The 13951-nt window shown below is 34.6% G+C and overlaps 1 protein-coding gene across 7 annotated transcripts in view; it reads left to right on the forward strand.

Moving 5' to 3' along the window:
- GRM8 (glutamate metabotropic receptor 8) overlaps positions 1-13951 on the forward strand; it is a 344303-nt gene that overhangs the window by 268689 nt on the left and 61663 nt on the right. For all 7 annotated transcript variants that reach the window (XM_083819524.1, XM_083819525.1, XM_083819520.1 and 4 more), the window contains one exon: positions 7286-7422. In XM_083819524.1, the coding sequence (XP_083675650.1) occupies positions 7286-7422 (137 nt within the window). The remainder of the gene's footprint in view (positions 1-7285; positions 7423-13951) is intronic.

The raw sequence follows: 13951 nt of genomic DNA on the forward strand, positions 1-13951 counted from the left end.
CCAATGTCACCCACTAAACCACGTCCCTAAGCACCACGTCCAACCTTTCGTTGAACACCCCCAGGGATGGTGACGCCAACACCTCCCTTGGCAACCCATTCCAACGCCTGACTGCTCTTTCTGAGAAGAAATGTCTCCTCATTTCCAACCTAAACCTCCCCTGGTGCAACTTGAGGCCATTCCCTCTAGTCCTATCAGTCCTACCTGTGAGAAGAAGCCGACGCCCAGCTCCCCATCACTTCCTTTCAGGCAGTTGTAGAGAGCAATGAGGTCTCCCCTGAGCCTCCTCTTCTCCAGGCCAAACAACCCCAGTTCCCTCAGCTGCTCCTCACAGGACTTGTGTTCCAGGCCTTTCACCAAGACATCAAACAAATTATATCCATCTCTGCAGTGTCACCCTTAAAGTTCTTATCCATCAGCTTCAATAATATAAAGTTGTACTGCCTGGCCTGGAATTGGTTTATATCACTTTATTTTAATATCAGATTATTTACCTTCTCTATGTGAGATCCATCTCTAGTGGCTGCCACCATAATGTATATCACACATGCCCTAAGACTGTATATTATGCATTTTCTGTAGTACTCTCAGTTTCCCTTTGGCTCTATTTTCTGCTTTCATACATGAATAGCCAGAATCTGCTCTGTGGTAAGTAAGATAAATTGCTTAACATGGGCATTGAATGCTGTTTTAGATAACCCTAGGGTATCCATCTGGCCTCCAGCTGCTGCCTCAGAAAGGCACAGGTTCTCTGTCATAAACATATTCTGCACATCTATGTGGGTGTCTCCAGTACTTTAGGATATGTAAAACAGCAGTAAGTTTGCGGCACTTGGGTGCGATCCAGTTTTATCGTCCTAATCATGAACTGAGACATTTTAGGGTTAGCATAAAGAGGCGTCTTTTCAGATTTTGAATATGTGTAAGACAATCAACATTTGTTACTTTAGTAACTGCATTGTTCATTGTTTCAAAATGTCTGCTGTATGAAGATTGAGCAGATAGTGGTTTCATTTATGACAGACCTTATGTAGCCCAATACAGTGTATATTCCTCCTCTGTCTGCCAGCCTAATATTCACAAATTAGCTTCTATTAGTTCTACATAATCCTTTATAATTCCCTGTTAGTGATTTTTTTTTTGAGTATGAAATGTTTTAACAGCTTATGTTTACGCTTTCTATTCATTCTATTTCAATCTTCTCTTTCATTTGTCTCAATGAGAGGCTTATCAGTGACAAATTTCCTTTCTAATTTTACAGATACATTCTGCTTCCTTGGGAATTCTAAGTTCTGAAGGTTCACATGGTTACTGTCCCTCTTTCCGCATTAGTGAGAACCATGTAACTCATGTACATCTCTGCAGTACTTTTTAACAACTAATTAAAATGAAATGCTAAATTAAGGAAAAAAAAAAAATCTGTCCCTCAACTCTTAGTACTTGAAAGTAATAATACAAATTAATGAAATAAGGGTTGATTCTATAAATCTGAAGTCTTCCATTAATGCCAAATTGTAACAGATGGTGCATTTTGAGGTTTTTGTACACAACAGTTAACTATATTATAGTGTACTATAACTGCTTGACTTCTATTTATCTAACCATACCCTTGAATCCCTGCTGACTGCAATGGGTTTCATAATAGATAAAACAGCCTATGTAGAGTAGCTCAAAGGACGAAGATTTAGCTTAAGTAATTTTCATTTCATTTTAGAAAATGAGCTGAATATCAAGCTGCTGAAATCTGGTAAAATATCATAGCAATCTTTGTAATGGAATCAGCTCCATTGGAGTTGGAATATTCTGTAAATGTCAGTTGTAGGGCTTATCACTTTTCTACACTTTTGTCAAGGTACTGAATTAGTAGTTCTTCATAAGTAATTTTTTACTAAAGATTTTCTTGTAAGGGAAACCCAAGGCTGTTGATTTAATTTAACAGATTTCTTTTTGTTTCTTTCTTTCTATTTTAAAAAGAAAAAAAAAATCATTAAAGGCTCACCATTATTCTTATTTTAGCTTTCACTACAGCTTAATAATTTTAATATGTATTTGGCCACCTGCATGTATGAACTTGTGGTTTTCCAGTCATTCCACTTCCTTTCCACTACTGGAGATGTGCAGAGAGAAACTTCACTGGAAGCCACCTGAGAAAGCTTATTTGGTGACCTCACAGGGAACTAAGCTCACAGCTTGCAGTAGGAGATGGGATTGTTTACGTACACATGCAAAGAAAATTGGTAAAGCAGGCACATAAGGGATTTGCTGAGCAGCATCTTAAGAATATCAATGTACATGTTTAAGGATTTCTTTAGAAGAAGGTGAATTTTCAAATTCAGTGTACAAAGGGCTTGTCATAAAGCAGTTGTTTATCAAAAACAGCTTTCCTTGACATCAACGTAAGGCATTAAAAATTCAAAAGAATCCTTTTTATCCTTGATTCTGAATTAAAAACCTCATACATTTTACTTTCTTCTTCTTCTTCACTAAATAACATCTCTGGCTAGTTTAAGCTGCATTTTAAAAGGCTTATAAACTACTGAGGTCACAGACACATTCCTTTGGTAATGCTTAGCTAATGTGTTAGCTTGACATTCAAAGTTGTTTAATGCAGCTGGTTGTAAACTCGGAAGGAAGAGGAAGAATTTCTCTCAGAATCAGATTATTGCTTATTACATACAATAAGTAAATGTGTCTTTAAGCTTAATAAACTTCTTCGTTTATGTTGTAGATATAGATTGTCTTCAACTGAATGGTAATGGAACTACTATATAATGCATCCAGCTATAGGGTTTCTAGAAAATTGTTTTGTCTGATTATGGAGTTATTTTTAGTTGCTATCTATTTATTAGCCATTCAGTGCATCAAAGGGACTTGGAAAGCAGTAAATCAAAAATCCTGAAGCTTTTAGGTAACCATATCATACATACATGGCTATTAAATTAGTATTCAGTAATAAACACATGCATACCTGATGACTTGAAAAGATAAAAGATAAGAGATAAGTATGTTCAGATAGACAACCCGATGTTTCTTTGCCTGTCTTTTTAACCACATCATTGGACATAGCCACAACTCTGCTAGACCATATCATCAGTTCATTCTGCGATGTCTTTGATGGAGCAGACGAACAGATGGAGTTCTGTCTCCATGTGTTTCCCACTTTGTCTTATCTCTTTTGTCCCTTTGGCTAAGTAGTTCCTGTAAAGGTAAGGGCACTCAAATCCTCTGCTAACTTTGGGATTGAACTGCTGGACTTTACAGACTGAGGATATTAAATGAGATGCATTTTCCTACTTTCTTGTACCTTTTTAGCTAAAAAAAAAAAAAGTGATTTCAAAACACGTTTGAAAACCATTTGAACAATACTTCACTGTACTTTATTATAAAATCTGAAAAATTCCCTTCTCTTATCAGTATAGAGCTACAATTTAAAAAAAATAAATAAAGATTTTCTAAAAGTAATTTGGAGTTGTTCAACAAAGATAGACATCAGAAATGGATCTCAAAATAAGTTAGTACTAAGTTTATAAATAATAAAGAAAAAGGGTTGGCTCAAGGAAAATATGAAGGTTCACACATGATTTTCCATTGGTGGCCAAGCTTATTATGTATTCTTGAAATTCTACCATGTGCTTCTGTTTTAGGCATCCAGAATATATTAAAAATTTAGTTAAGATGATGACAGATTGCATACAATTATCTGAGTCAATCATGGGTTAAAATGATGCAGAGCAACATAAGCACACCGAGAATAAAATGTGAAAAGGCACAGTTCCCTCACTGTTCTTTAACTACCTTGCTAAATGATTTTTGAAAAATTATGAAAAAAATGATTATGAAATTAATGAAATGATTTAAAAAAACGTTGGCTGCCTTGTGGTCTCTGAGGTATCTAGACAAGCATTGCAGGGACTTTTTTCCTAAGCAAAAGTAACATTTTTCCATGATGGTTCCCAATAAATGCAGTTCCTGAATGAGGGTATCCAAGTTTATTCTCTAAAATAAACATTCTATCCAAGAACTATTCAGTGTGGTTTCCCAAAATTTTTTTTTATAAACTGGAATTTATATAACCTGGGCTGATTACTTCAGGTCAGAGTGTCATTTTCTGCGTTAATTTCTGACAAAAATATATTGCATTTAGATTTAGCAGTGGGTCCTCAACATCCATTAAATGGAGCAATTAAATACTCAGTGTCTTGAACTAGTATTAATATGCAATTCCCTGTAATGGCAATTATACCATACAGACATATATGGCAGTACACAAGTATACACAGTATAGGATTTCAAGAATGATCAATTCTGCATATCAGATTGTTAAAAAAGGCACTTTTACAGCTCAGTGGGGTTTGTTACAGTGTTTTACACTGAATCGAGATTGTCTCCACCAATGTGATGAGTTATAATCAGCTTCAATGTTTCTCCACATGGTTTAATTGCCTTGTCTCTATAAAATTTTAGGCAGTTTTTTCCACAGAAGTATTCACTTTAATTCAATAAAGTATACATTCAATGGGTTGTCCAAACAAAATATATTTTCTTAACATAAAATACTTTCAATGGGTTGTCCAAACAAAATATATTTTCTTAACATAAAATACTTTCTTTTTGGTTTGTGGACTATCCGTTCTCAGACATTGTTCATCTGGATTATCCATCAGGGTACATTTTTCTTCAGATGAGGTTAATATTCTTTTAAGAACACTAATTAACCACTGATGATTAGTTTATAGCCTTGATACCTCTAGTTTCATTCTCTCTTTCATTCATTCTCTGCTCACACTTCCAAATCTTCTTCTAAAGCCTTGCTAAAATCCCTAGTTTTTCTTCAAAAGCCTTTAAGCTTTGCTTTCCTGGTTATGTAACTAATGGTTATTAGCATGGTTATTAACAGTTATTAGCACAGTCCAGTCATGCATACCTACTTGTTTTAGGTTCATTAAATGTACACAAAACAATGACATAGAAAAAAAAGTGTAATAATTATTACATAATTATAAGATGTAAGACATAGATGACGATACTGGTCTGGTGCCACTTGCTAACAATAACTACTAGTTATGGCAGCATCCCTAGGATGTTATCAAATTTACTTTATAACAAGCACTGTGACTGTTATTTTACCTTCTAAAAATGTTATTCCACAGAAAGATAGCACATTCTTCCTAGTATTTGGGGGTCTGAATCTTCTGTGACTTATTCGAGACTTTAGCAAACTGAACTTTATGAAGATGGCAAAGCTTATCTTAACATCTGCTGTAAGGGAGAGATCTTGTTGAACTTGGAGTAGCAGCTGAATTCAGCAAGATGCTATGCCACTGTTGACTGTGGTGCACTGAGTGAAATTCTCTTGATGAGAACATAATAATATCAAAGAAGAAGATGGTTCTGGCCTGTACTGTATCATGTACTCCTCGTACATGATGTTTCTAAAAAAACAACAAGATATTATAAACTCACGCTGTTTTTGCTGATCATAAGGGTGACTTGAAACCCCATTGGTCTTTAGGACAAAGGACATTATGTATCCATTGGTAATAGGTTTCTGTTCCTACCATAAACTCTTTAAATGGTGCTGAGTGGAAAGATGATTCACATCATCTTCACATCATCACAGCATCACAAATTGAAAAAATAGTCTGAAGGTTACTTCAACATCTACTTACTCAAAGCTGCTGAGTATGTGTTTATTGGGTGGAAGAATTTTGTTGGATAAACCTGCTATTTGTGCAATGAAGAGTAATTTCACTGCTTATAGAAGATTGTAGACTGGCATTTTTCTTGCCCTTATTTCTGCCAAAACTGGGAGCAAATCATAAAGAGATTTCCAAAATTTTGTATTGAGTCTCTTGTATTTCAATGGGGTCTTAAATATTTATCACGCATAATCTTTTGATACTCTTCTGTGTGTGCTCACATCTAATTTTTGCTGCCAGAATTTTGCTGGCAGAACTGTGAAATTGGCACAGTGGTTAATGTGCCACTTGTCACTCTGAAAACACTGTTCATTTCACTGGATATCAGTTTTGTATGAAAGCTGTTATACAAAACAGGAGAACACAATAATTTATGGGAGACAGAGATACAAGAAGTATTTATGCTGAAATTCTGTAGGTATGTAGACTGCTATTCCCACTTCTACTGGCCAACTTCTGCATAATATATACCCAGACTTTCAAGCTTTTTTTGACATTCTCTGGAAAGTGCTCGTACAGTGGACATAGTACCTCTAGGTATTATGTTAACAAGTCTCATACTGTAGGAATTTACTAGGAACTAGGTACTCTCTTTTTCTTGATTTTCATATGGAGAGATGTGAAAATAGTGTTGTTTTTGTTTGTTTGTTTACTCAGTGAATATAGTTTTCATTCTCCAGTTACTGAAAAACAACTTTAAGATATTTGGATTTGTCTTCAATGGACCTCCATTATAAGTTTCTTTCATCTGTACATGTGAATTTGGGGGGGGGGCACTGCTGAATATGACATTCTTTGTGCAATTTTCGCAAAATCTCTGTAGGACTGCAGATCCTTGAAGATAATGTCACCTTGAGGGAATTCATCAAAACATGCTCTAATTTGGCTGGCCGGGCTGCCAAGGTAGACATGTAGTTTTCAATCTTTGAACATTTTGTTGATCGAAGTAGGAACAGAGTGTCGATTTATAACTTTTGACAGCTTCGGCAATGGACCTTTCTGTCTGACAGTCTCGTGTATAGAAGAGAGAGCAACAAACACAGCTGCTATCCTTAATTTATTTTGATAAAACACTTTTACACAGGTGGTCAATGCTAGAAACTGATCACGTTAGCTGTGACCAGATTTAGAGATTTGTTCCTCAAGGTCTTTTAGGAGCATTGGCTCTTAAGTTGATGATATTCACTTTATTTTCATACTTCACAGAGAAAGTCTTTAAGGAGTTAATCGGAAGATTGCTATTTGTGCCACTACACCGTATTCACACCTTAAAGTGAAATTGTGCCCTTCTGCAAGTCAAAAGGATTTTCTCCACTTTATTTTTTATTTATTTTTCAGTGTTTTCTTGAAGAAAAAAAAAAAAGGAGATTTTAAAGTTGTTTTCATTAACTTCTATATAAGCTAGATTTAGTGATAATGAAAATATCACACATTTTCTTTGTGACTTATTACCATACCAGTGTTGCATTGAGAAGAGCCTGGTCAGTGTGATCAACTGTCTCTAATTATAATTTTTCCCCCAGAATATCTTTTCTGGAAAATTGCTATAAAGGTATTTATACTAATTGCTTTTTAATATTTTTCAGGGAGTGCTGGAACACCTGTTATCTTCAATGAAAATGGAGATGCTCCTGGACGCTATGACATTTTTCAGTATCAAATCACCAACAAAAGTACAGAATACAAAGTAATTGGTCATTGGACCAACCAGCTTCATCTAAATGTAAGTAGTAGCTTAATTATGATGCTGACATTGGAGAAATGCAACCATTTGAATATTACATTATTATATTTCAGGAATGTGGAGGATTTCTATTAGTTGGCATAGAAAAGTTACTCCGTTCTCTTTTTGAGACGAGAGCAAAAAATAACAAAAAAAACCCTGAACCCAATTATTTTTATTTTAAAGTAGGTTGGGTTGCACATTCACCTGCTGCTTTAAATGATATTTTAGAGTCATTATATATCTGATATTCCTCAGTCTGACTATGAAGTTAGGCAGTGAAATAGTAACTCATCCTTCAAAAGAAGGTGTCAGACAAAATGATTCACACATATATATTGCTCTTGTCTTTCAAAAATAGAAAGGATATGAGGGGATGGAAATGTACTTAATAAAAGAGAAGTTTGGACTATCTAAACACTTCTGAGTTGGTTGAAACACTAGGATGATGAACTACCGCAATAAAAATATTTCTTGAATATAAAAGGAGAACTTGGAGTTTTTCTGTGTAGTTAACTAGCATTAGTATAGTCTCTATTACTTAGTAACAGAGGAAACAAAGTTACCCTTCCTTGGGAGGTGTTTCTAATTGCTGCTTTAATAAGTTCTGCAAGTTTTGTGGTAGCTGAGCCCCACATGTGCATTGAATTATATTTGTTTTGAAAATCACCATCCCAATAAGATTCAGAGAATATACGTAAGAATATTTGAATGACAGCTAAGCATCAAGCCACAACTGTAATGGGAAGTTCTGGGGGCCAGGAAAGTTACAGTCATGAGAACACCACAACACAGTTAACCTGTATCATTGATTTACAGGGTTTACCTTAGCTCTGCAAATTTGAAATACCAAATTTTGTTTTGCTAAAGGCTAGTGAGAAAGGCAACAGTGTGAACTGATGACTGGATTCACCAAGGGGAGTTTATTCAGTAATTTTAATCAAACCACAAAGAAGAGTTTTCTAACAGCTCTGGTTTTCCATGTAAGTGGTTCCTGATAAAGACTAGCAAAGACAGTGTAGTAAATATTTACCAGTGATTCTCCTGTTGAGACTACTTTGCAATAATTATCTGAGTGCTACCAACAATAATACATGTGATAGCTCTCCATTTTCAGGCACAGCTGTTAAATCACTTTACCATATCTAATATTTAATATCTGTAACTACTTGGCAAGGACTCATTTATTTACTTCTTCTGCCCAAATAGAAAACAAACAAACAAACAAACAAAAAACAACCCTACCGACAGAAACTGCACAGAGCAGATTGTGTGGCAGTATTATCTCCCCAGTAACCTGATATCTGTCTGCTGAAAGGCATGAAAGAAAAAAGAATCATTTTAAACAAGTGTAAAGATTAGTACGAAATAGTAATTTCTGGAAAGTATTAGAGTTAGACCCTTACTATGTCTATTATAACAGACATTCATGATTTCCATAATTGCTATCGTTTTCTGAAAAGTTCTGGTGTTTATATATAAGCTGAAAAACTGATACATATATTTTGCACATTAGTACTAAAATAGCATTTACATAGTAATAGCTAGAGCTACCTTAAAATTTGCCTCAAATTCCATTCCAGTTTGTCTTTTTGTATCCCCACCTAGACTGCTAAATTTTTCATTAAGTCTGTGGCTTTTCAGTCCCTTTATTTCTGCCTGATATATGTGTACTGCCGGGAATTATATGACATACCAGCAGACTGGCTTCTACTCAGACTACTGAAACCACACCATGCTAAGCACATTGACCACAAAGCTAGCAGGAAAGGATTTATCTAAGGACACCCCTTGTTAACTCTCATTGAAAATGGATGTATTAGGATGTTCTTGTGGCTTTCTTCTTTTGTCTCTTTTTTCAAATTCACTGATGAGCTGTCTAGCTTGTGGAGTGGTAGAGATGCAAAAGGGCTGGCACAACACCCTGCTGCTTCCAGCTTCTTGCCACACTGCCCTGTGCTCACCTGGCCCAGGGTGCCAGCAGTTGCACAGTGCTCCTCTGTGCAGCAGGATTCAGCAATGAGATATTTCTCCTCCTACCTTTCACTTGTTTTTGAACTTACTCAACTTTATGCTGGAGGAGCTCTAAAGTGAAGAGTGAGCTTTATATCTTATGGTTTGTCATGGCGTGAGATTTTGGATGCCAGTCACTGTCGGAGTCTGCTGGTGCTGGTACAGTAACAATGAAGAGGGAAGTCATAATATGGATGATGCAGTTTGTTTCCCTCTGTTTCTGCATTCACTGAGTTTATATAGCATGTGTCAATGACACTTATGCCACATGATGATCTGCTGTGGCAATCCTACCAACTCATTTTACTAGACAAAGTATACTGAGACCAAGTAATCTTTGTGAGTGATTGTCAATACTCCAAGTCATCATATGCCAAATTCGGTAGTGCCTTTGCTTGCCAATAAATCAGAGGGAACATAGAGGATATTTTCAGCGGTTTCAGTGAAAAACTCTATATTTGTTGAAGGCAAAGCAATGAATATTTTTATACTGCTGTTCTATAAAGGAAATGTTTCTAAAATATAATACTTTTTTCCCACTGTATCCTTCTTTCTCCAGCAGTTTCCTTTTTATGAAGACACATGTAACTGATTTTTAATGAATCTCTGTGTCAGATAGATATCTTCTATAGATAATTCTACATCTACTCCAGTTTTTATGGATTTTTCTATTTAAAATTGTGTGGTAACACAATTGTGTTGGTCTGTATATCTGGTACTGTGTCTCAGAAAAATTATAGCTTTTATTCATTTATTTGCTATGATAGAAAAATAAATCATGAAAATACCGAGACTGTAGTAGTTTAACCTTTTGAACAAATAATTAAAATAAGATTAAAATATGTTTTGCACCTAAATTGTCGAGTCAAGGTTTCCATTTTCTCTTTCTGTGTGTTTTTCTTTTCCTTTTGTTTTCCTTTCTCTTAGGGTACTCTGTCATATTTTCTCTGTTGAGTCTTGACTGCAAGTGTCTGAGTCAAGACTGCAGATCTCTGTCATTTGGGCTATGGCTTGTCACCTTGTAGAGAACCCTCATCCTGTCTTTGAACCTAACCCTCAGGTTTCCTCTGCTGGTCTCTGGTTCCTCAGAGTTTTCACTGACTCTTCAGGGTCCTTGTGGTCAAGCTTCAGACTTGTTCTGGAGCAAAGCCTGGTGCAATGCTGGCTTCCCCTTTGGACAGAAAGTGCCAGCTCTGGCTAGATAAAGACTGTATCTTGCTTCCTAAGGGGCTTTTTGTCAGCATACTTCACTAGCTAGGATACTGTTTTCTCCCTGTAGACCTCAGTAACCTTAATGATCTCCTTTGGGCAGGCTGACCTTTCAGATTTCCTCTGAAGCAGCTATAGGAACTTCTGATTACTGATCAGCAATACTCTTGTAATCCTTACAAAACAAACAGATATGTAACAATACTGTGATGTACAGAATAAAAGTTAAATTAAAAAAAAAAAAAATCTCGATCTTCAAACTTTAAACTTTCACGTGATTCCTGAGTTTGAATAACGTATCTTAGGCTTTGACATACATAAGGCAATCCTGAGGGCAGATATTTAGAAACATCAGTCTCAAGAATCTGGATGGCTTTTAAATAATTATCATTTTACATGATTCTGCATTGTAAATTTATACCTCTTTTAAAGTTCTTTTCCTCTCTAAGATTGCCCAACTTTAAATGTTCTTAATGCACTGTAAATAATCAGACACTAGAAGTTTTTTGTATGACTTTGATGGAAAAAATAATAGCTTTAGAACTTCTGATCATTGACTATATTTAACTGCCAGGGTTTGGGGTTGTTTGCTTTCCTCATTTTCATTTCTTCATCAGTAGAATAACATAACATATATTCAAGCAACATTGATAGTTATAAACCTTTCCCCTCCAAAATATTCTGCTTTTCATAATGAATAATAATAAATGAATAATAATAATAATAAAAAAGAGCAACAGGAAAGGGCAGTTGTTTCCACGAAAGTTATGTTTTATTCATATTGCAACAGTATTTTGCATACCATATCACGTGTAAAAGTTCCCTATGAATGTGTGGGTTTAGCAAATTTGAGCTCTCAACCATGTAATCTCTGTAGGAGGAAAGTTAAAAGCAAGCTTGCTTTTCCTAGTAGTTATGATTTGAAATCAACTTCCTGATATGACTAATAATGAATTCCCTCTTAGAAACTATGTTTTGTATTGTATATGTTGTAATAAGGGCTAGAAAGAGGTGTTGACTGATGGCTTTTTTTTTTCAGTCTTAAAGTTCCAGTCTTAAAGTTTTAATAAGAAATATTTCTCAGTTTCCTTTATGACTTAGCAATCGATTAAATTTTTTTTAATGGTTCATTTTTGAGAGATTTTTTTTTTCTCTTTAAAAGTGTTCTATTTTGAAACCTAAAAGCCAATTTGGAAAAGTTGAAATGTTTAAGAATTATGAAATATAATATTTTGTCTCTTTAAAAAAAATCTGTTTTAACATAGTTAAAATTATAAACTGTTTTCAATTCAAACTTATACATTGTTTTGGTTTACAAAAATCTGTACTGAAAGAACATAATTTGAAAATATATGTAGATACAAATCTAGATTCTTCCAAGTTAGTAAGTTTTTGATTGATGAGAGACACAATTATTGATGCTTTCACTATCAGGTATTTAGCTGAAGCAGATAAGAAGCTTGAGTAGAGATCCACTTATATTATCTTAGTCCTTAAGGGAAACAAATACTCACTGTAACACTGTAAGCTTCAAGTCCAAATGTAATGAAATTTTTAAAATAAATTTCGCTTTTATTTTTATTTTATTTATTTATTTATTTTTAACCAAAGCACAAGAGTTCAGATGAAGAGAAAAAGAAATTTTACAGTAATGGATTTTTAATTTTCTCTTAGAAATAATAGATTGCATTTGCTCTCATATTTACAGAGTGTATGCACTGAGAATATAAATGACTCAGGGGCAGACATTTTTTCTATGATGGTCTTGATTTATAACTAAAAAATCCGTAAATTAAAATTACACTGATGTGATGAACTATCAGAAATACAGCCCTAATCATCATTAGCCTTAAGCATCATGGTTGGTGAACTAGTAAAAATTGGGAACCCCACATTGAGCGTCCCTTCAGGCAGCCATATCACAAGAAGATTTAAATCAGTATTGGATTTAATTTCTTTTCTAGGACTTGTAAATTATGTATCTAATCCTGAAGGAACCTATCAACACTGACATTAGTCAATTCTTTTTAAAAGTAACAGATTCAACATTCATTAGTTCCCTTTCTTGTGACATGACAGAAAATAATTCAAGAAACTTATGATATTTTCTTTAACTGCAGCAAACAAGTTTTAAACTTTCCTTTAGGCAACTGTATTTCTGCTGTATTTCATTGAAGAAGTCAGAGAGCTCCCCCCCCCCGCCCCAGCTGCCGTAAGCATTATATAATTGATAGATTTTTTTTTTTTAATTGCTGAACCCAACCCTAAGTCTAACAAAAGAACACACTACAGTGAAATACATAACAGGAGAACTTGTTGCTATACATGATTATAACTGTAAACAAAATGTGACAATTATACTGCCTGCAGGGTATTTTTCTGTCCATATGTAATAGGACAATAAAGTTCAAACTTACACTCCATCACCTGAAAATGCTTGGTCAGAAATACAAGTCATTGAGACAAGCAAAAATGTTTTGGATTCTTTTATTCTTCTCAAAATTACACTGCTGTCTTCCTTTATTCTATACAGGGCTGAAAGTCAAGTAGGAAGATACTATCACAGTTTTTAGAAGAGTACTTAGGTTTTACAAAGCTAGTCCTGGTCTTAGCACTGATCAGTAAATATGGCTCAGGATTTATTCCTCTTTACTCTCAGAGTCTGAGTTCAATATGAAAATTGTAGTCACTAAGGACAAATGCTGGACTGAAGAGATCAGTCAACAGTGGATGCACACTATGGACAGCCAGTAAAGTACCAGAAACATGGAATATAAATGGGATTTTGATAGGTTGCATATTGTATTATGTATTAAATATATATGCATTTTTAAAATAAGCCAAATGCAGATGCTAAAAAGCATTAAATGATTTTGAAATGTACCTGTAAACATGATTGAAAATCACAACAGCACTTGGTTGTTTTGAACAAGATCCAAGGACCCTAGAAGAATCCAAGAATGACAACTTGTCTTCCTTCCAAAGCTTTTTTCATTATTAGTCCTAATAGTCTCTTTCTTTCTTTCTTTCTTTCTTTCTTTCTTTCTTTCTTTCTTTCTTTCTTTCTTTCTTTCTTTCTTTCTTTCTTTCTTTCTTTCTTTCTTTCTTTCTTTCTTTCTTTTCTCTCTTTCTCTTTCTCTCTTTCTCTCTCTCTCTTTCTTTCTTTCTTTCTTTCTTTCTTTTTCTTTTCTTTCTTTCTTTCTTTTTCTTTCTTTCTTTCTTTCTTTCTTTCTTTCTTTCTTTCTTTCTTTCTTTCTTTCTTTCTTTTTCTTTCTTTCTTTCTTTCTTTCTTTCTTTCTTTCTTTCT

This window comes from Anser anser, assembly GCF_964211835.1.
Source record: "Anser anser genome assembly, chromosome: 1".
NCBI classification, from domain to species: Eukaryota; Metazoa; Chordata; class Aves; order Anseriformes; family Anatidae; genus Anser; species Anser anser.